This window comes from Euwallacea similis, chromosome 26 (genome assembly GCF_039881205.1).
Source record: "Euwallacea similis isolate ESF13 chromosome 26, ESF131.1, whole genome shotgun sequence".
Taxonomy (NCBI): Eukaryota; Metazoa; Arthropoda; class Insecta; order Coleoptera; family Curculionidae; genus Euwallacea; species Euwallacea similis.
The window spans coordinates 2,483,909-2,508,402 of record NC_089634.1 but is presented as its reverse complement, the minus strand read 5'-3'; the positions used below and the strand labels follow the sequence as shown (position 1 = coordinate 2,508,402).

Here is a 24,494-nt window from a genome sequence, read left to right as displayed (position 1 = left end):
TGCACCACTGATTTTTTTAAACCTTTATATTTTATTCGCACTAAGCACAGCCATGACCACCCAGATCGACAGATTTAAATCCATTAATTTTTTTTTGGGAAACATGTAAAGTCTTTTGTTTATAGAATTCCAGTCAACACTGGAGAAGAATTAGTCCAATAGATACTGGATTCACGTAATCAGATAAGATATACGCCGAGAATCTTTCACCGTGTTCGGCAATCGATGTTAAGACAAGCTAATGCTTGCAATTAAGTTGAAGGATATTTTCAGCAACTATTATTAAGTTTCGTGATACGTATTGTCAAATATTTTTTTACTAAAAAAATTGCGTATCATTTGTTTAAATTTAGTTTTAATAAAGCGTTTTTTTTTTGTTTGATGTTTCTTAAATTTTCGGCGTTAATGTGCATGCCACTAGTAAAAGGAGACAAACAATTTCTAGCTTAAAAGATTGTTTGTACTACATTAAAAACTGTGACCAGATTTCAACGTCATATTAGGTTGTGTCTTGTTATTTAGAAGTTTTTTTTTAACATGTAACGATTTAAAAAAAAAGTTAAAATTCTGTTTCTTGAAAACAAAATATTACAGGACCCATGTTTATATAAATTTTTCGTTATATAAACATTGGTCGTTATATAAACACTCGAAAAATCACTCCTTGAAGCTTGGTCACATGCTTAAATAACATCCTGTATAAAATAAGCATAAAGACAAGTAATGTCCCAATTATAATAGCGATATTTTATCATCTCCATTTTTACTCTGATTTCCATTATTATTGTCTGCCATAAATGGCATACCGGTCGTTTTTGAAATAGCCAAGTTTTTTTGTTGAATAAAAAGGACTTAATTCATTTATTCTCTACTGTCATTTTTATATTTTTCTAAAAAAATTAATCCTCTTCTTCAATTCTTCCTCTGTAGTTCAACAAATTTACTTTTATATTTTTTTCCATTTAAAATAGACTTTTTTCTACAAGTTCAGAGAGATTAACAACTTGCCTTTGAGATGAAAACGTGAGAGACATAAGTTTTTCACAACCGTAAGGTATATATAATTTTTTTCCACCACTAGACTTAACTACTAAATCCGAAACACAACAAAAATGCGTTTTGAATCATAATTCAACGGTGACATTTTGTTTGTAATTAATTTCAGTAGCATCCACAAATAAAACAACAATGGTGCGATGACGGCATTGTGGCCCCTTATCTCACTAGGTAAATAATAAATCACATGCGTGTGATCATTAACCTGTTATTCAAATGTTTAAAGAAAAGGCTGGAAATAGGCTTTGCAGGCATTCAGTACGCTCAATAATAGCACCCTTTAAAGGTGATAGGCAAAAGGTCCGTTTAACTGAGGAACGACTTTTGAGAATTTAGATCGAGAGACGATCAATTTGAATACGTTTCGCACGTTGTATGGAAATATTTATGGTAGTATCAACGTAATACGTGTTTTATTTAGATCCTTAATTTGTTGTTTTCTAGTGGCTACTTCATCACAGATTCCTAATAATACAGGTAGGAAGTAATAAGAGCATATTAAGCCAGTCTCCGAGCATCATCGTCATCAAACCATCCGTCAAGTCTCTTTAGGGAATGCAATATATTTCGAGTGAATCACGGCATTTAATATAACCAGCAGGTACACACATAATTTATACAACGATACGCCCTAGTAATTTAATAAATTGATCGAGAAGGGTGCTAAAAGAATCACGTGCCGGGCACGTGCACGAGATTCGCCCGCTTTCCTTTATGGAAATAATTGCGTAGCGCATCACGCAGGTAATTTTTCCGACAGACAAGCATCCATGAAAAACGACATACACGACTTTATCCATTGTGCTCCTGCGAAATGATCAAACAAAATATTTTTGACCTGCGTTTGATATTAATGGGGTGCATGACAGGTATGCAATTTTCCTTGTTGCCAGACAAGCAAAAGCTTTTAACGGGATGCATAAATATTAGTTTTCCGACGGCGGAAAATCAATTGCTGTTCACGAAGAATGCCGTATACAAAAAGAAATAAAAACTGTTATCCTACAGGCAAAGGGCCAAAAGAAAGCAACCAGGAGAAAAGGGCAGTTGTGTAAAAGGGACACCTTATTTTAAGATATACATAGCATTAGATTTGCTGTTGTTTATTTGATTGAGGAACAAATTCGCCTTTTCTTTCGCTTTTTCTTCGCAGCTCTTCTAATTTTTGACTTGTTTAATTCAAATGTCTCTCAAGAGCCCATGTCACTGGTCCCTACAATCTATTTCAGAATCAAAAGTCAGAAGCATGGTAATATTTAAAACACATTTTTTAGGGTTCATGCCCACTTCATTATATCGTCACAAATATTCACAGTTTTCTATTCCTTATTGAATTTAGAACCTTTTTCGCCTTTAAAATTTTTCATGTGTGTCACGTGTTTTCCAGTAATTTGTAGAAGTACAAGGAAAACGGCCATTTTTTTAATACAATTCTCTAATAGCTTGCTAATCGAACGCACCAATACACGAAATACCAAAACCTTCTGAATATGGGTTACTAGCTAGATTGCTACTAGATATTAAATTTTTAAATATTTCATGTCACGCAGGTTGGAAAAAATTATCAATTAGTAGAGGTACGGATGCTAATTGAGAAAAAAGTAATAAAATACTTTACAATCTGCCCCAGCTAAGAATGAACAGCATGGGGATCTCGGAAACGATAATACATAGAAAATCGCTTAAATTAGGAAAAAGTTGCGCAATTTAAAGCAAATTGACAATCTGTTTTTATACCGGCTAAATCCCGAATGATTACGAAAGTATTAAAAAAAAAAACGAATTTGGCAGTTTTTGGTTTTTTGCAAATAATTCTTATACGATTACAGTTAGAGGAATGAAAGTTTTACATTGTTAAGATACTTTTTTGAGAACTTCTTAGCAGTTTTGCCAGATTTTTTTTTTAAGTCCTTGCTTTTGGAAATAAATTGTTACTTTTGATATTCATATATTCGCAATATCAAATATTTATATTTTTAAAATCGTCATAAAATTCTCTTTTCAGCCATGTATTATATATATTATATAATATTATTGTATTATAGCCATTAAAACACTTTTTGATAAATCAGCTATAATTTTGACTTATAGCAATAGTACACAATAAATAAATAAATGCTTAAACAAACCATATTCCATCAAATTAAACATCAGTCTTCTAAATATGGATTTTCCGGTTTGTTTTCCATCTGGAAACAAATTTAAATACATATGTTTAGCGTCTACACAATTTCTGTGACATAATATGTACCATGACAACATATCAAATTTCTTTTCTTTAGAGAACCAATTTTGCGCCATAATTGCATACACGCCAAACTTAAGATCTTATAATTTTAAAATATGTTTGAAGTTTCCATAGCATTTATTTACTCAATGTGTACCATCGCTATAAGTCAAAATCATAGCCGACTTATTAAAAAATGTTTTAATGGCTACAGCTCATAGACTTGCTGAGAAAAATGCCAAATATAATACATGGCTGAAAAGGGAATTTGATGACGATTTTAAAAATATAAATACAGTAAACACTTGATACTGTAAACGTCGGATAACGTAAACCTCCGGATAACGTGAATCATCTTTCTATCACATTAACCACCGTATAACGTGAACAAATGATTTCCGTTACCGGGGGAACTACTTCTGGGGACTCCCTGGCAGTCGTGCTCAATACGGGGTTGCCCGACCCCGGGTCGTGCCCGGTATTTCCCCAGTTTTACTTTCCCCTATTGTTTAATTTTTTGCATTGCAACATTTGCCTGTTGCTTTTGAACGGTTGTCGAAAGGTTTAATGAATACGTGTTGTTATATGTAATTTCGCTGAAAAAACCAAAGTGTTTAACTCTCCATGAAAAATCTCTTGTAATTCAGGAGCTAAGTAAAGGTGCAAGTGTGCAAGTGCAAATTTATCCAGAAAATACAATGTAGCTAAATCTATGATTTGCAAAGTAAAGCAAAGAAACGAAACCATTTTAAGAGTAATAACAGATACATATGTTGGATCAAGTAAAAGAAAAACACTTTGTCACTGGGTCTGGATTACCACAAATGGAAAAACAGCTATACAAATGGTTTCTAAATCAATGAAATGTGGTAAAAATGTTGTCGTAAGCGGAGAAATGATAAAGCAAAAAGCCAAATCCATACATTCTGAAATAAAGGATGTAATTCCTGATAAGGAATTTACGGCTAGTGAGGGATGGCTACAGAGGTTTAAAAAAAGATTTTGAATTCGGTTTTTAAAAATTTCCGGGGAAAAACTTTCTTCCCAACCGGAACTTATTGACCCTTTCAAAAAGCAGTCAAAAAATAAAATGCAAAAACTTGGAATTACATTAGATCAACTTTATAATACTGACGAAACGGGCTTATACTGGAAACTTCTACCGGACAAAATGCGCCTGGACGAAAGACTGAAAAACAACGAATAACAACGAATAACAACAGTTTGCACAAATGCTACTGGAAGACATAAAGTAAAACCATTAATTATCGGTAAGGCTGCCAATCCAAGGTCATTTAGAAACTTTACTTGCCCTCTTGACTATGAACATTCCAAGACAGCGTGGATGACTGCTGTGTGTGGATTTAAAAAAAATGGTTCCATCATTCCTTTGTACCTCAGGTAAATTTTGTTGTGTATTTTTCTTGAAATCGTAGCATAAATTTACGTATTCCTTTACGGGTTACACGTTTTTTGTCAAATAAAGAGCTCCCGATAAAAGTCTTACTTCTGCTAGATAACGCGCCATCTCATTCAAACGAAGAAGAATTAAAGAGCGAAGATGGACAAACAGTAACAATGTTTCTTCCACCTCACATTACGCCGCTTATCCAACCTATGGATCAAAATGTTATTACAGGAATAGCCTTCTTGCCGATGTTATAGCAAGTAATTCAAACATAACTGATACATTGAAAAACTTGACTGTTAAGGAAGCTGTTGTCAACTTAACGGCTGCATGGAATCGACTCGATTCACAAATTATTGCAAAATGTTGGAGAAATATTTTAGAGAACACTGAAATGTCCGAGGATGACGATGATGAATTACCTCTTTCTGTTTTAAAACGTCGATGGGACGATGATAAGGCAGGCTTAATCTCCAAATCCTGTGATCTTCTCAATACACTAGCACCACAAGTAAGGGATTTATCTTTACAATTTAAATCTGTTATTACATATGTAATTTAGGTATATTTGTAGGCCACATTCAAGGAAACTGATGTATTGGAATGGAATGATGCTGACGAAGAATGTGAAGTTCATGTAGTCGAGAATTTTCAAGAAATGTCAAGTAAAGTGTCACTGGACAGCGCTATAACTGCATTAAATACTGCAATCCAGTGGGCAGAATATAGTGGTGTGGACTTCACAGACCTCATAGCTTTAAAAAGACTAAGAGAAACAGCCCTTGTGCAAAAAATTACAAATCCTAAGATGCAAACTAAAATTTCAGACTTTTTTGTCACCCAATAATCTGTTTTCCACTCTATTTAGATTAACCCCTGATTACATAAATATACTGCGTGACATAGAAAAGAGAACACCCCGTAAAAATGGTTTAATTTAAATAATTTTTGGTATGCATGTTTGTTTATATGTATAGCAGAAACGATCAAAATTTCACTCATATTTATCTACGTATTTACGAGTTATTCGGAATTTTAGGTTTTTTTTAAATATAAAAATTGCAATAAAATATCAACAATACAACTGGAAAATAACATTTATTGGAGTGTAGTGTGCTTAGAAACTGCGTAGAGATATGCCTAGAACCAGAATAGAGCGAAATTTTCATCAATTGAGCGAGTTTGAGAGGGGTCGAATAGTGGGTCTACGAGAGGCTGGTCTGTCATTTAGGGAAATCGCCACTAGATTGAACCGTAGTGTAAACACTATAGTGAGATGCTGTCAGGGATGGTTCGAAGAAGGGCAAACAGGCAGAAGAACAGGTACTGGACGACCTCGAAGAACTACAGAACGCCAAGATCGCCGACTCCGAATTATGGCCCTAAGAGATAGGTTCGTCTCGTCGAGGACGCTGGCGGATCAGTGGTTCGCTGAGTATGGAAGGCCCATTGGGATACGAACCATTTATCGCCGCATAAGAAGTTTTGGATTGATTTCCTACCGTCCCTATCTCGTGTTACCCCTCACCTTAAATCATCGTCAAAATCGACTACAGTGGTGCCAAGAACGGATACATTGGACTCTGGAATGGGATAATATCGTGTTTAGTGACGAATCCAGATTCTGTTTCGGTATGCATGATGGTCGGGCAAGAATACGAAGGAGACGGGGTGAAAGATGGGATCCTCAGTTTGCAATACAGAGGCATGTTCATCAGACTGTTGGGGTAATGGTTTGGGGTGTCATTGCATATGGTAGCAGGTCACCTTTAGTTTTCATCAGAGGCAGTATGACAGCCCAGCGATACATCCAGGAAGTCCTGGAACCTCATCTTGGGCCTTATCTGGAAACTCTTGTTGATCCAGTTTTCCAACAAGACAATGCACGACCACATGTGGCTAGAGTGACTATGGACTTCTTCCAACAAAATGCAGTCAATTTGCTACCTTGGCCACCTCGATCTCCAGACCTCTCACCGATCGAACATGTATGGGATATTATAGGTAGAAGGTTGCATAATTTACCCCATCCCCCGCAAACCCTAGCGATGCTGTGTCATGCTGTCCAGTTAGCCTGGAATGAGATCCCCCAAGAGGACATCAATCACCTCATTAGATCCATGCCTAGACGTGTACAGGAATGTATAAGACACCGCGGAGGACCGACAAATTATTAAATTTTTTTTAGTTTTTAACAATTAAATTTGTTCAACTTTTTAATGAAGTATTTGTTTTGGCGTAAACAACATGCATACCAAAAATTATTTAAATCAAATCATTTTTACGGGGTGTTCTCTTTTCTATGTCACGCAGTGTAAATCGCTGACGTGAACGTGCGTTGTTTTATTTTGTTCACGGTATCGAGTGTCTACTGTATTCAATATTGCGTTTAAAAATCAAAAGTTTAACAATTTATTTTCAAAAATAAGGACTTAACAAGAAAACTGATAAAACTGTTAGGAGGCTCTCAAAAAAGTATCTTAAAAATGTAAAACTTGCATTCCTCTAACTGTAACCGTATAAGAGTTATTTGCTAAAAAAATGAAAACCACCAAATTCATTTTTTTCCAAATATATTACTTTCGTAATCATTCGGAATTTAGCGAGAATTAAAAAAAATTGTTAATTTGTTTTAAATTGCGCAACTTTTTTCTAATTTTAGCGATTTTGTATCTATTTCCGTTTCCGGGATCCCCATTCTGTTTATTTTTATCTGGTATTATATCTGGTAATACCTAAACCTGCTCAAGAATTATGATGAAATGGGGCGCTTTTACAGATTCTTTTATAAATCATTGGAAAACAGGTGACAAATACAAAATATAATTTTTCTGTGTATTGTATTATTTTTCTATTGAATTTGCTCGTAATCTGACCTCGAGATTTTTTCCCATTTTCTTCTATCTGACGTGAATTGAGATCATCGCCAATATTCATTTCGTAGAGTGATTTTGAATCTACTTAAATGAGATTAGTGGCACTACCTATAAAGGGTATTATTTAAGTACATGGTCCAATTTCAAGGGGCGATTATTTGAGGGATTCAGACGAAAAGTTCATATAAACACAGGTCCGGTAATGCTTCGTTTTCAAAATTCAAGGTATCAAACTTTTTTTTTATAAATCGTTACATATTAAAAAAAACTCCTCAATAACAAGAATATGCAACCTAATATGACGTTGAAACCTGATAATAGTTCTTTATGTAGTACAAAGGAATATTTTAAGCTAGAAATTGTTTGTCTCCTTTTGCTAGTGGCGTGCATAAGGGTAACGCCGGAAATTTAAGAAACATCACACAAAAAATGTTTTATTAAAACTACTTTTAAACAAATGGTACGTAGATTTTTTAATAAAAAAACATTTCATAATAATTAACACGAAATTTACAATAGTTGCTGAAAATGTCCTCTAACTTCATTACAAGCATCAACTCGTCTTAACATCGATTGCCGAATACGTTGAAATATGCTCAGTGTATTTGATTACATGAATTTCGTATCTGTTGGATGAATTCATCTTCAGTGTTGACCGAAGTTTTATAAACGAAGGACTTTACATGCTCCCAAAAGAAAAAATTTTAACAGATTTAAATCCAATGACCTGGGTGGGCATGACTGTAGAGCTGCGCGACCGATCCAGTTTTCTCCATAAGTTGCATCCAGAAATTGACATGCTACTATGCTAAAGTGATGTTTTATTTTTACTAGAAAAACGATTTTTGTTTTAAAGTTTGTCACCCTATATCTTGAAATGAAGCATTACCGGACTTATGTTTATATAAACTTTTCGTCTTGCAATCACTCAGTGAATCACTTTTTGAAGTTCTGGCCTTGTACTTAAATAACACCTTGTATATTAGCAGTAAAATAGTAATCCCAGAATTTTATTTCCTGGTGAATTTTTAGTCTTTTGTGACGGTAATAAGTGATAAAGTGATTAATTTTACGTGGTATGAAATGTCTAGGATTAAGGAACTGCTTAGAAACTCATCATAAAATTATTCCAAAAAATTTGAGCAAAAAGGCTTGTCCAGATTCCTGTAGCATGTTTGGTCCATGATCCAAACCTCCCCCTTTTTGTTGCTTGCATCTATTTGTTCAGAGCTACTTAATAATAAACTAACCGTTAGCTTGTTAGCAGACCGCATAGTGTTTAGGGTCATTTAAAGCCATCTAAACAACGAGTAGTGACCATAACAGATGGTCTAATGTATACGGTATATAGGGTAGTTACCGGTATAGAGCTAACTTATTAATGAGTAAGTATTAATGATAAAGCATTGCGGTTTTCGCGAAAGTTTTCTACCTTTTTGTGAAACGATTAAAGATATTGTAGTATGTAATAAGGAATAATAGTATGATCTCACGTTGTATTGTCATTCTCCATGATAAAGGGAATCTCCATGCTGAATGATTGCAGGTCTTGTAATGCCAAATGCCACTTGCTTAAGCCTCCATGTCAGCTTTCTTACCTTTCATTCCAGAAGAATGGGGAGAGGAAGAAGGTTGAGGAGGTATTTTATGGCAACCGTGCGCGTTATGCTCATCTCTCTCATTATATAGAAGCAACATACCTCTGCAGATTTTCCACATGTGATTATTAGTCTAATGACCATCACATAAGTACAGGATTTGCCAGAGGACTACGTTTCATAAGACCGTCGATGCACTCATATATTGGCACCTAGTCGCCTTGTTTTTTGTTTTGCAACGTTTAAATCGTGCATCAAATGCCGTGAATGAAACTTGTATCTTAATAAAGAATTTTTCAAATTTTACAAATAACTGACACGTTTGAAAGCCATTAACGATTTGAAAAGCATTCCATTTCCTAACTGATAAAAAATGTGCCGTCATTTCTTAACAGTTGAAAATTATTTATTTACCTAAAATTGTCTAAAAGCTTTATTCCAATATTCCTTGTTTTTGCGAAAAATTTCGAAAATTGGAAAAATTCTGGTATTTGACACAATGAGAGAGATGAACTTCTTTAACTCGCGTCCTTTGCAGGAGCTCGCTGCGCTACTCCCGCAAAAATCCATCACTGGTTACAAAACGTCATCTTTTCCAACTTCCTAATTAAATTAAGAGCGATTACCGTTTACCGCACTGGACATGCCTCGACCTTTTTATTTAAGCTCCATCTTTTAGTCAATGTTTCAACTTGATCAAGAATATTCGGCTATGAGCCCTTAAACGAAGAGCTCGCTCCACGTAGAAAGGAGCCCTAACGGAAAAGTCATGAAATACAGAATAAGCCCTTGAATATTGATTGAAATTTTGTATGTTCCTTAATCCCTTTATATTTTATAGAAACGTCAGTTCGCATGAATTTAAACAGATGGATTTCGTCATTACCTAGATCCTTCCTTAATTCCTCAATTACAAATCCGAAAAGGAATAGGAGTATGCCTTAAAAAAAACTTATGGTACCTCTAGAATTATTTAATGAGTGATTATTGAACTTTTGCGTAGTCATTAATTATCGAGTCGTATAGCGGCCCTTCGGGTAAACAAATTGAAATGAACGAACTTGCCATGTCACATGAGATGAACCAATTTTCATATTCAATAGACGTTAATTTTTTTTTCGTTTTGTCGTAGATCAACAACCCTCACAATAACAATACGCCATCCAAATTTAATTCTGCGTAGATTCCTTTAGGCAAACCTACAATTCTTTCTTCAATCTTAAGCAAACATAGATGTCACGTTTACAAAAAGATACTACAAAACAAATATTTAGTATAATTTTGAAATAATTTTATCTGTTGATTATTAATACAATATATGGGGATAGTGATGGTTACTGTGTACATTTGGTCAATAAGTATGAATTAAACGTATATACAGGGTGGTCATCGTAAAACGGTCCACTACCTTACCCAAAAACCGTAAAGTTTAGAAAAAAAAGTTTAATATAAAAGTTTTTCATCAATTCTTATTTTTTAATATTTTTGAAGTTGCAGAATGGTTCAGAAAACCGTTGAGTGACAAAAATAATTTTGTTTAAATGGAACACCCTATATTTTTTTATGCTAATTCTTCTCATAACTATAAGTATTTTTAGTTATTACAAAATATGAACATTTTTTAACAGTTTTTGAGTTCATTCAATTTAAAATAAAATCTAAGGGAAAATAATCTTTTTAAAATTCTCAATAAATTCACATAGTATTAATTGAATGGGTTGAAAACTTGTTCAATTGAAAACAAAGGGTCGTTCTACTAGAGTATACACCTATCCCTCGATTTACACGGAAGATAGGTTCCGCACAAAATCGTGTAAATTGAAATATTAGATTTTGCTAGGTAAAATCGTGTAAAACGAAAAAAAACCAAAATGTGTATCTCGGTCGTTTCTTTATGTAAAACAAGAGTAAGACATCTTGGAAAACTTAAAATTATATTTTGTTTATAAAACCAGAAATATATTTAGGTAATATGTACGTACGTATAGCAAGAAATAAAAAATCAAAAAGATCCTTAGAAAATGAATTATAAGTTTAATTGTTGTTATCACTTTCGAGAACTGTCAGTCTTTTCTTCTTGATTGGTGTGATATGACTTTCATCACTTGAGATTTCTTGATGCGATTCTGGTTTAATGGTTGATGAATTAAGGAAGATCTCAGATCGACAAGACTTTGTAGTGAAATCCGTAATTAACAATTGCGTAGGTTTTTTTGCTAAATTTTTATAGACCTCCTCATATTGATTTAAGCACTTACTCGCCGATCTCGCTGAAATCGGAGAGCTCGTTCCACATTGGTGTCATATTGTAAAAAATGATTGCCCAATTTTTTTCCCATTTCAATTCCTACACTGATAACTCTTGCTGTGAATGCAACTGATTTAGATTGCTCTTCATCAGAATCATATTTTTCATCACGTTTATTTGTTTCATGAATCATGTTAACTGATTCATCTTCATTTAGTTCTTTGTCAGCCGTTATTTCTTCAATATCTGCCTCAGCTAAATCCTCAAAACCTTCTCCTCCTATAGTACGCGCCAACTGAATGATCTGAGTACATTCATATTCTAATGGTGATTTATCATTTTCACTTTCAACAGCATCCGGCCATATTGCTTTCTAACAAGCATTGATCGTCGATTTTGTGACCTGAGTGTATAATAGTCCAACATGCTTAACACAATCTAAGATTGTAAATTTCTTCCAAGTATCCATAAAAGTAAGAGATTCGTCATTTTCCATTCGTTCTAAAATATACCTAAAAGTTTGCTCGATATACATAAATTGCTTTAAAAGTTGAAATTACCCCCTGATCTAAGGGTCGTAATAAGGAAGTCGTATTCTTTGGTAAAAAAACAACTTTTACATTTTCGTGTTGTAAATCCGGAGGATGACCTGGTGCATTATCGATTAATAGAAGAGCTTTAAAAGGCAATCCCTTTTTACTTAAATAACTTTTGACATCTGGGATAAAGAAGTTATGAAACCATTCATCGAACGCTATGGCAGTGACCCATGCTTTCTTATTAGTCATCCAATAAACGGGAAGGTTTTTGATATTTTTTCCTTCAAATGAGCGTGGTGTTTTTTATTTGTTAATAATCGATGGTTTCATCACATAATCCCCTGAAGTATCGCAACAGAAAAGAACCGTTATACGATTTTTCACTACTTTATGACCACTAGCTGATTTGTGAGCTTTAGCTAAATAGGTTCTTTCAGGGGTTTTCTTCCAGAATAACCCGAACTCGTCAGCATTTAAGACCTGGTACGGAGTATAAAAGTTGGCGGCAATAATTTCAGCAAATCTTGCGGGATATTGTTGTGCTGCATCCGAATCAGCAGATGCACTTTCACCTTTCATTTTTAGATTATGTATAGAATGTCTTTGTTTAAATCTTTCGAACCAATCATGGTTTGCTGAAAAATATACCTTTTTTTCAACTGACGAAGTGGAGGGTGACTGATCTGCTCTGAAGTGCTTGATAAATTTTTAAAGCCTTATTTGTGATAGCATCGGTATCAATTGGGATCCGTTTTTGAGTTTGGTCTTCGATCCATATCACTAGTGCTTTTTCCACATTTTCCATTGTGACATTTCTTACATAAGAAATTGTACTCATACTGCTGCATGTTCCAGCAACTACACTTTTTCTAATAGAGTCTTCATTTTTTCTTATGGTCCTTATTTTAGCTTCATTCGTGGAGTAAAATTTAGCAACATCCGTTACTCTTTCTCTATTACGTAGACGATCTAATATTTTAATTTTTGTTTCTAAAGAAATAACTTTTCTTTTCATTTGATTTTTTCCCAAATCTTTTGGCATTCTAAAACCTTAAAAAATTTACGCCAATTATAAAAATGTTAGAAAAACTATAAATGTTGAAAACTTACCGTTCAAATACGTAAACGCACAATGTAATACATATGCATAAGCTTTGCTGCTAAAATGATTCTGAAGTCGATATGTAATTCATATGAACCAGATAACCTTACTGTAGTGAAATACAGATGTATATATAGTACACGGGGATTCCCTTAAATGTATATTATATACAATTTTACAACACAGGGTATCCCCTGTTGTTGCCATTAGTGTTACCAAAGGAACGAGATTTAAAAATGTCTTTAATTATATGTATGTCGGCGCCACCATAAATTTAGCGAATACCCCTAACTAAGACAGGCAGACAGACTCTTTGTATTGGTAGCACCCTATGTAATCGATCGAGGTTATGGTTTTCTCGCTATTTTGTCGACCTAAAACATTCATTATCATTCTTTATGGTATGACTTCCAGGAACCCCGGGAATAAGGCACACACTTGTTTTTAACATGCAAGGGGTGCAAAACGGGGCCAGGGGACAAAAATGAAAATTCAGGAAGAGAAATCAGTAATTATCGAGAGTTGAGATTGAGAGGTCTGGCCCCGGATTGTCATGTCTCTCATCCTTTGATTAACATACGGTCTGCCTTTTGTGAAAGAGATCATTGGCATAAGACATTTATCACCATATACGGTAGTCAGTAAATATTCGTGTAAATATAAATTAGTGTAATCTTAGTGACATTCGTTCTTAGTAATAAATTAGTGGTATTAAGTTACTTTTACTAGCGTTTAATTTTCGACTCATGGCTTCTGGAAACACCTCGCCTTCGGGTCCTCCGACATGTATGTGCGTATATGCAGCCAAATATACATTTTTACCGGTTTTCTGAAATTCGTTAATTTATAAACCGTGTAAAAGCGAAATCGTGTAAAATAAGTACCGTGTAAATCGAGGGATAAGTGTATTTTCAATTTTCGATAAAGTTTATACAGGGTGTGAAAAAAGTATCCAAACTTTTCGCATTTCCAGTGACTTGCAGTCATTTTTTTTAATGAATTCTTTTAATTCACTTTCAAATAGTATATACAGGATGTCTGGAAATGAGGTGACCAACACTTAACGAGGTGATTTTACATCAAAAATAAGTATGACAAGTTCCTATAATACTTTTTCGTAAACTCAAAAATAATGGATCTACAGGGCGTTAAATTTAGGTTTTAAAAATTATTTTTTTAAATAAATTTTTTGTTGGTTATCCGATTGCTCTAAAATTTGGTACAATTATTACTTATGGTCTTTTCTATTATTGGTCAAAAGTTGACATTTGTCCCTTAATGCTAAAGAGTTGAACTTACCCTTGTCATCTAATTAATAACCTATAACTTTTTAACTTTTTGCTTTTTGTTTTGTGCTGTTTCAAAAAATAAAAAAGCGCTCAAAATTACATAAAAAAGGTTTACTTGTTTCATCTCTCTAAAATAAGTCATTTTTGAGAAAATCTACCTTTAAAATTGTTTTGCACGGTGTGAATGCGTTATTATAATATTACATTAAAGTATTTTCAATGTTTTAATAGAGCATGCCATCGAAACAAGTGTACTTCGAATCAATTACTGTTTATTCAATAGCCGATGAGGTACTAGGTATTATTAGATTTTATAATACAATTTTAAACTCTTCATAGCAAATTTTCAAAGTGTTGTCCATCCTCCACAATGCACAAATTGCGACGAAATTTTAAAAATATTCCATCCCTTTGGTTAATTTCTTCACACTTGTCAATAATTCTCTGCCGCAATTCGTGAGGGTTGTGTATTGGCGTGCTATATACCAGCGATTTTAGATACCCCCAAAAGAAAAAATCCATAAAATTTAAGTCAGGAGATCTGAGGGCCCAATTTAAAAACCCACCCCGCCCTATCCAACTTTCAGAAAATGTTTAATTCAAGAATCTCCTAATAACAACGCTATCTTGTGGAGGAGTTCCATCTTATAATAACCACATTGAGTTATATTAGTTATATTTATTCTTGTTCGTCCGGTGCATACGAAATTCCAATATTTTTTATTCTTTTCTCGTCCTTACTTTTATCGCTATAATATATAGGATGTTTATTTGGTGATGATACTAAACAAAAAGTGAAAGCACAGCAAAAAATAGTAAAAAAAGTTCCTATAAACATTGTTCCGACGGAGCACCGTTACTGAGATATAGCCTTCCATAGAAATCCTATCATTTAGATATTTTTCAAAATAACTTTCTTATTAAGATAATGGAATGAAAATTGTAGGTAATAATCATACCATACGGGTTTTTAACCATCATAAATTTCATCAAAATCGATTATAAATGAAAGTAGTTTTTAAACTACCATTAACAGAAATTTTAAATTTTTTTTATTACTTTGAATTATTAAGAAAATAATATTATTTTTTAATGAATTAGACTTTTTTGAAGAAAAAATTTCTCTATAGGAAAATAAAATATACAAGACCCACCTTTAAAAGCGGACACCATCCGTATATGGAAAATTAAAAGTTTAATGTATTTTTAAAGTTTGTACTTTTGTTTTATGGAGAAAACCCAACATTTTAAAAATATTTTTAACCTGATACGACTAACCTGTACACGAACTCGCACCCTTACAATACGTTAATAGTGTAATATAAGCAATATTTTTAATTCAACCCCAAAGATAAAAATGACAGGTGCGATGATGTATCTATTATCTACGCAGAACAAAGTAGTTTATAGTTATTTTCGATTTACTCAAAAAGTATTAATTTTTGATATATATAATGTATATCGTATTTGTTCGTTTTTACCAATTTAATGGTGCAAAAAAATTATTAGGTGCTCTTTGAGAAAAATGACTTTTTTTAATTTAGAAATTTTAAATTTCAATGTTCTTTTTCAAAGATTTTTTGAAGTATTTTTCTTAATCTTTTAATTGTTAATAAAAATGTGTTAATTTTCTAGCAAATTAAAATGTATTTTATCAATTTTTGTCAAATAGTTTTGTAGATAATTAGGTTTTAGAAAAGCTCTACAAGTGTTGGAAAAGCCATAAAAATCAAAAACAGTCGAGAATCGGTACTTTGTTGTATTATATTATATTTGTATATATAATATTATGAAATTTATATTTATTTTCGACAACAAACCCGTTTTCATTGGAAAAATTGCCATGTTCCACTTAAAAAAACGAAGTGAGGGTCAGTTTCCGGTATAAGCGGAACTCGTATCAAGACGAAAATATTTTTTAAAATGTCGGGTTTTCTTCATAAAACAAAAGTACAAACTTCAAAAATACATTAAATTTGTAATTTTCCATATACGGATGGTGTCAGCTCCCAAAGGCGGACCCTATATGTATACCACATGCATAGCAAATGAAGATAGGTATGTGGAAAATTTGTTAAAATAAGCTTTAACTCTAGTTTAAAATAATATCCATATGTTAAAATTCTATAATTGTAAATTAATTTATTGATAAATTTGTAATTAGTAAGTTAAAATGAAAAAATGGTGATTTATAATATGAATTTGTTAAGTATGTAAGATCTCTTCAGCTTAAATATGTAACAAACATAGGTAGTCCCATTTAAAGCTGTGATTGAATATTACTCAAAAACGATGCATTGTATGAAAAAAAGTTTCATATAAAAGTTGTCCGGTAAAGAGGGGGACATGTCATGAAGATAGTGACTTTTAGCCGAAACGTCATTTTAAGATCATATCAAAGACAACTTTTTTTTCAAATGGCAACCCCGTATTTTTTTACAGATCCTTATGGGCCTTCAAAAAATTAATATTTTTTATTTGAACAATTTTTATATACATATGTATATATATATATATATGTATATACAGTAGCGGACAAAAGTGGAGCAACAAACATATTTTTGAAAATATTCAAGGTTTGCTACGACTTATTCATAAATTAGTAATATCAAAATTATGTTAGGATATCTAGAAATAACGCTGCAGAAAATTATAAGTTTATTCCTGAATTCAAGGTATTTAACAACAAAAACGAATAAATGTGGCGGACAAAAGTAGAGCAACATATGAAATTTTGAATGATTATGAAAATTTTAACTAATACTTAGTAGCATTGCCATTGTTTTTAATAACTTCAATGCATCTATTCCTCATAGACTTTAATAATTTATTAATGGTTTCTTCTGAAATGGAATTCCATGCAGTTGAAATGGCGGTGAATAATTCTGCGGAGTTTCTAAATTTTTGTGGATTCTCTGTCCTTATTTTACGGTCTACTATCTCCCATAAGTTCTCTATTGGATTAAGGTCGAGACTTTGGGCAGGCCACTGCATTACATTTACCCGTTGCTCTTCCAAACATTTTTTTATTATTTTCGCAGTATGCTTCGGGTCATTGTCATGTTGAAAAATCCATGATAATGACAAGTTTTCCTCTGCAAACGGAAGCATATGATCCATTAATATCTCCAGATATTTAAACCGGTCCATAATGCCCTCTATTTTTATCAATGGTCCCATTCCAAACCCGGAAAATGATCCCCACACTAATACGTTACCTCCACCAAATTTAATTGTGCCTTTAGTGTACTTTGGCTTGTACCTTTCATTTGGAGGACGCCTGACATATCGAATTCCATCCGAGGAATACAAATTAAATTTACTCTCGTCGGAGAATAGCACAGTTTTCCATTTTTCGAAACTCCAGTTAAGATGGTCATTTGCAAAACGGAGCCGGGCCATCCTGTTCTTCTTAGAAATGAAGGGTTTTCTAGCGAGTCTGCAGGCATTCAAACTTTTTTCTTGTAAGCGTCTTCGAATCAATCTTACAGAAACACCAAAGTCACTACATTCCTGTGCAATATCAACTGCTGTTTTATATGGATCCCCTTTTGAAATGTTCACAATTTTTTTGTCTTGAACTCTTGTTGTCTTTCGAGGACGACCTGTTTTTGGAGGACTCACTACACTTTTGCGAATCTTCTAGGCATGCAATACTCTACAGATTATAGAACGATTAAGATTTAATTCTCTAGCAATATCACTTTGGGACATTCTAGATTCAAACTTCGAAATAATTAATTGTTTCAATTGTACTGAGAGAGATTTACCACGAGGCATATTTGCTAGTTTTCACCAATAATACTAAACACAATAACTCAAATGTGTTTGAGAAAAAAAGACGTCAGAAAGAATTTTTATATATTGTTGCTCTACTTTTGTCCGCCACATTTATTCGTTTTTGTTGTTAAATACCTTGAATTCAGGAATAAACTTATAATTTTCTGCAGCGTTATTTCTAGATATCCTAACATAATTTTGATATTACTAATTTATGAATAAGTCGTAGCAAACCTTGAATATTTTCAAAAATATGTTTGTTGCTCCACTTTTGTCCGCTACTGTATGTCTTTCTGGATAGCGTTGAAGAAATGTTTCCGAAGTAATTTGTACATTTCTATGTGAGGCGTAATCAATTTGTAGCATATCTCGTTTTTCTTTACTTGAAAAAAGCATTTTATTATGGTATTATAACAAATTTATAAACGTATGCGACGTTAAGCGAAATTCAGCCGGAATGATATCATAAATTTGTTTATCGAAACAAAAGCATCTATGTTATTTCCAAGGCACTCTTTGCAGAAATAGGATTTTTGATATTTCCACCAAACTGCAAGTCCGAATTTTAACATGTAATACATCTTCGTAACCAGAAAAAAAAACTGAATTTAAAAATGTAAAAATCCAAGATGGCGCCCATAAGAAAAAACAAAGTTGATGTTGGTTCCGGAAAATCGAAACGTCGAATTTCAAATTTGGAACCGCCATGTTATAGAGGAGAAAAAGGGGCTACGACAATGTGCCAGCCATTTTCAATTATCTCTTCAAATAAGTCCAGAAAAAAATAAAAACATTTTTTCGAAATTTCGTATTTTCCCTTGTTTTTTTGAAAGTAATCGGAATTTTGTAATTCTTCAAACGGCATCTTACAAAGCTCAAAAATGCCCAACTTTGCCCTAATTTAACCGACCTCATATCTCTTCAAATAACCGAGATCCCCATGGTTAAGCTCGTAAAACGGACACCCTGTATATACATATATATATAATTTGGAAGTGACCTCTTACTTTTAACTCAACAACGACAAGTTTTTAAACGATTCAATTAATACTATATAAATTTGTCGAGAATTTTAAAAAACTAATTTTTTCTCCAATCTTTATTTTAAATTGAATTAACTCAAAAACTGCTAAAAAATGTTCATATTTTGTAATAACAAAAAATACTTATAGCAGCAAGTAGAATTAGTATCCATAACAAAATATAGAGTATTCCATAAAAAAACATGTATTTTTTGTTAGGCCAGGTTTTCTGGATCACCTTAGAAATATTAAAAAATAAAAATTCATGAAAAACTGAATAACTTTTATTTTATTTTTTTCTAAATCTTACAGTTATTGAGATAAGGTAGTAAACCATCTTACATGGACCACCCTATACTATATCAGGGAGTTTTGGAGTCAATCATACTGTACGAAGGCGAATGAAATAAAAGCATATTTTATCATTTTCAAAATAGTCTAATTTTACAAAAATATGTCAATGTATAAAATTATAGGGAACACAAGTTATGATAATACATTTCAGTCTGTATCAGAATCATCTAGATTCGTGATTTAGTCCTCCTCGATCTCTATTGTATCTTCTTATACAGCGTGTCTGTTTCTAGAGATCAACAATGAGGGTCTCGGTAACCCTAAAAGACATATTTTATGGTTATTGACATCCTCATGGTAGAGGTCCAAAAACAGCCACCCTGTATATTAACAAAAATTCATTGGAAAAAAGACGTGCCATAAATTTTTCATTACAAAAATGCTACGTACTATGCTAATCCATAGGACTCGCAGCCGAGAACGGCTGTTTTTAAACAAAGTACCACAGTAGGTTTCACCTTTTCCATTCCATGGTATGCACCTACATGCGGCGCGTATATACAAAATTCTATTCAAATCCCTCCCAACCCAATATCAACTATCTAAGTATATTATTCTCCAAACCATCCAGCTTCCTCCGCAACAACAGGTGCTCTTCCCTTATTAGTTCCCCCAACAACTGCATCCCCTTGTCGATTTGCTTCAAAGTCGCTTTGCTGAACGAAGCTCGAATGTACTGACATGCCTGTGTGGGATCAGCCATGAAAGCATGTCCTGGCACGAATGTTATGTTCTTCTTCAGTCCTCTGGTCATCAGCATGTCGTAGACATCAGCCACACCATGGACTTTAATCCAGACGAACATTCCCCCAGTTGGAACATCCCATTGACATATACCCTTCAAATGCTTCTCCATTGAAGCGATGGTGAAATCTCTGCGTGCTTGATAGTATCTTCGCACATAAGAAAAGTGGGCGAGTAAACCGCTGAAGCCCCAAGCTGACACCAAATTGTCCATAATAACCTGGAAAGAAAATATTTAATGTTAACATAATTACTTGCAATTCTCTCAAGCCTAAAAATAAGTCATGTTTTTGTCGACAGTATTTGCAACTAATCAATGAGGCTCCGTGAATTCCATTATTCCCCCTTCTTACGTTGATGTCATAAATGCTCTTATCACCAAAGCAACTAAGAATAAAATTTAACAGTGATCATGTAAATATGCGGTTCATCGTTATCCAGTTTAAACTGGTTTTGGTCGATAGGGCGCTACAAGATTAGATATTTTTTAACTAGTAGGTCAACGTACAATAACAACAAAGTTGCTCTTGTTCATGGGTACATGCGAAATTCTTAAGGCAACGGGTCGTTGAAAAGTCTCGAGGAGAGATAAAAAGTTAAGAGGTCGCAAACAACTTAGAAAACATCACAATTAAGTTACGAAACGTTAATAAAAAATGTGATGCAACATTTATACCAACCTGCGATAAAGTGCTGGGATGGAGAATGGCGCTCTGGATTTGAAGCTCTATGTTGTGCACCAACTGCTTGGGGGCTGTAAGCCAAGCCAGCCTCAAACCAGAGGAGAGAACTTTCGACATTGAGTCGAACCTGATGACCCTGCCCTCAACGTCTAGGGACAAGAAAGAGACAGGCTGCTCCTCCAGGAAATGCAGGAAGTAGTAGGCATCATCTTCCAATATCAAGATGTTGTAGTCGCAGCAGATTTTGTAGACTTCGTTGCGTCTTTCCAAGGACATAGTGCAGCCTGTAGGGTTTGACCCGGTAGGGTTCAGATAGATGACTTTTGGCATCCGCCCTCCACCCTCCTCGGTGTAAGCTTTACAATTTTCGAGCGCATCAATTAATTTCGCAGGAATTATCCCAAATTCATCTTGTTCGATGCCAATTAAATTGGGTTTGTACGGTTTCAGCTGCGATAAGATCATATTTTAGCATCGTACTATAATCAATAAAGTCTAAAAAACTTACAATAATTTCTGTGCCCGCATACAAAGGGTTTTGCACAAGAACTGGGTCTCCCTCCTCGACCAGCATATCCAGAGCGCAGCTAATGCCATCCTGAGAGCCGTTAGTCATGATCAGGTCCCTGTCTTGCCAGTTTGGGGGGTTGTGGAGTTGAAGAGTGAACTCTTTCAGTTTTTTCAATAGGGGGGGATAGCCTTGGCTTGGGATATACTGTAGGGCTGTATTGAGCTGTTGTCCTTGGATGGACAGGGTGGTGCCGTCCTTCATTACAATGTTAATGGCTTGGAAGGGAAATGTTACTTCGTTGGGCATACCCTCGGCTAACGAGATTGACTCTTTGGGAGCTCCATATTGCCTCTTAGCTATACCGAAATAATTTGTTAACTTTCTAGTCACAATCAATTCTAATTTAAAAAAACTTACTTAGTTCCCTAGTTAGAGCAGGTCTTCTTCTTCCTGCACGCACACTAATAAACTGATTATAATCAATTCCACCACCGATTTTCGACATGTTCATTGAATAAACGAAACGTCTGATGTGAAAGCACCTTAACTGAAGCGAGTTACTTCAAAGAATGAATGAAGAGTCTTCTATCGGTCCGCTTATATTCGAAACGAGTAGTATAGGATGATGTAACTCGGCTTTAAAAATGCTCTCGTACTGCCGATAAGATGATGAAATGGTTTAATGCCGAAAATCATATCACAATGTGTTTTTCTTTTGAACTTCTGGTTGCAAAACTTCTGCTTTGTTTATTTGGCACTGACGATGATGGGGCGTAAGTCACCACACGCGAAATTATCACCAAATGTGATTAAAATTTTCAGCTTCAAAACAATGCGGTTATTTGCAAAAATACTGGAAAATACTATTATTCTAGTAACGTCTATTCGAATTTTAAAAATATTTATTTAATTTATAGATAAAATTAGGAAAATATTTTGATTCAGACACGTTTTTACAGATTTACATTTGCACCATGCTGTCCATGAATTTCTCATTTCTCAGTAATTTACATACATATGTGGTACGTCGACTTCTGAGAGCCAGTACTTCGCATGTTTTTCTTTTTTATTCATGATCGAATATTCTCTTCCCAAAACTTGTATAGGTACTTATGTAAAGTAGCGAAAGATTTAGTTGTTAATCAGGCTCATCGTGTCATGGCGTCATTGCCCATTGTTCTGACGACCTGTAATGATGAAAAAGGACAATATTTATGGAAATGTTTACATATGGGTGAGTTTTTTCGGTAATTAGTGAACGGATCTCGGACACTACCAGTGTTACGATGTCGATTAAACTAGGAAAAGATCGCAGCCTTGAGGGATCAATTGAAAGCCACTTTTGATTTCTTGAAAAAGTCCATGGCTTACTAGATATTCAGTAAAAACAAAATTTTGTCGATTTCTTGTAATTTACCTTGCCGTGTAACTATGGTTCTAAAGAAGTTATAATAAAAATGAATATTGTAATTAATTTTGCCCTGAAAAAGATAGACTAACCAGATTTTTTCTGACAGCTGTCATTTTTGAGATATGGCATAAACCTACTGAATTTTAAATTGAAAGGCATAGGTTATGACTTAACTAAAAAGGTATTTTTTCCAGCTTTAAAATTATACCAATAAGTAGACAGTTGTTTTTCAAAATGGCGGATTAACAGCTTTTTTTAATCCGATATTGCAATTTTAAGGTAGTCGGCCATGAAATCGTTCACATTGATTTATTATTTGGTTGACACTGACAGCTCGCATCATTTAAGTCAGATATAAATTTAAGTTTTTGAATTGCTTTGATAAAAAATGTTTAAATTGTGAAAGAATTTAATACCGAGTTATTGACAATTATTTGCTAATTACCTAATTAATTATTAATAATATAAATGTTCAAAAAGCCCTCCATTGTTAGTTGTATATGTTATGGGTCGCTTCAAAACTGAAATTGTAGCATTTCTAATTGAACGCCCATCGATAATATCAAAAGCTTCCTCAATCGATTTTCTAAAAGCTTCTACTGATTCATAATTTTTTCTGCAAACTTTGTTTTTTATTGTTCCCCATAGAAAAAAATAACAATTGACAATATCCTGCTTTTCCAGGTTTGAAAAATGCATTTCGAAAACTTATGCATATTTAATAATTCCTCGATTTGAAAAATACTTATCTGAACAGTTCAAAAACTTAAATTTATATCTATCACTACCAAACAAATAATAAATCAATACGAACGATTTGATGGTCAACTATTTTAAAATTGCAATATCGGATTAAAAAAAAGCTGTAAATCTGCCATTTTAAGAAATGACTGTCTACTTGTTGGTATCATTCTAATGCTTGAAAAAATACTTTTTTAAATAAGTCATAACTTACTCTGCTTTTCAATAAAAAAAAGTAAGTTTATGTGATATCTTAAAAATGAGAGTTGTCAGAAAAATCTCGATGGTTATCTTTTTCAGGTCAAAATTAACTATAATACTCGTATTTATATAATTTCTATAGAACCATAATTATGTAGCAAGATCGATTGAAAAAATCGACAAAATTTGGTATTTGCTAAATATCTAGTAAACCATGGACTTCTTTAAGAAACCAAAAGTGGTTTTAAGTTAGTCCCCTAAAGCTGTAATTCTTTCCCCATTTAAACGACCTCAAACTCTATTTGGCATCCGTAGTAGTTTGCAGTTTCCGAGATCCTTTCACTAATCATAGAAAAAACTTACCCTGTGCCTTGTTATAAATGGTTAAAAAAAAACTGAAGGTATATGGCAAACCATTTGCAGCAGTCCACTAGATGTGAAGCATTTTTTTACCCACCATGTATTAGTGTCCCTATGAAGTCATTTTGTGGATAAACATGCGTTATATCAAACAAAATATGTCATAATGATGTCATTCTCTGCTGATTTCTTCACCACGAATTACTATCTCATTATCTAGAAAGGGTCTTGAAAACTATAAAAATACAATGCTACATCCAATACTTTTTCAGAAATAGCCAGAATTATTTCTGGCACTTGTGATATCATAAGTGAAAATTACTTTATTTCAATTTTAATTTGTA

General features: G+C 33.5%; 1 protein-coding gene across 1 annotated transcript; it reads right to left on the bottom strand.

Annotated features, from left to right (window-relative positions):
- Window positions 1–19,547: 19,547 nt before the first annotated feature.
- On the bottom strand, window positions 19,548–22,027 carry LOC136416991 (kynurenine/alpha-aminoadipate aminotransferase, mitochondrial). The gene is made up of 4 exons (XM_066402455.1): window positions 21,855–22,027; window positions 21,435–21,793; window positions 20,924–21,376; window positions 19,548–20,463 (listed from the first exon to the last, which is right to left on the bottom strand). Exons 1-4 carry the CDS (start codon window positions 21,946–21,948, stop codon window positions 20,038–20,040), a joined length of 1,332 nt encoding a protein of 443 aa, XP_066258552.1. The 5' UTR covers window positions 21,949–22,027; the 3' UTR covers window positions 19,548–20,037.
- Between the last annotated feature and the right edge of the window lie 2,467 nt (window positions 22,028–24,494).

Excerpts from the sequence above, each read along its gene's own strand:
- LOC136416991 (XM_066402455.1), bottom strand. The coding sequence starts at position 21,948 with ATGAACATGTCGAAAATCGGTGGTGGAATTGATTATAATCAGTTTATT. Across the intron at positions 21,377-21,434 it reads ATGCGGGCACAGAAATTATT|CTGAAACCGTACAAACCCAA; the intron begins GTAAGTTTTTTA and ends ATCTTATCGCAG. Across the intron at positions 20,464-20,923 it reads ATCCCAGCACTTTATCGCAG|GTTATTATGGACAATTTGGT; the intron begins GTTGGTATAAAT and ends TTTTCTTTCCAG.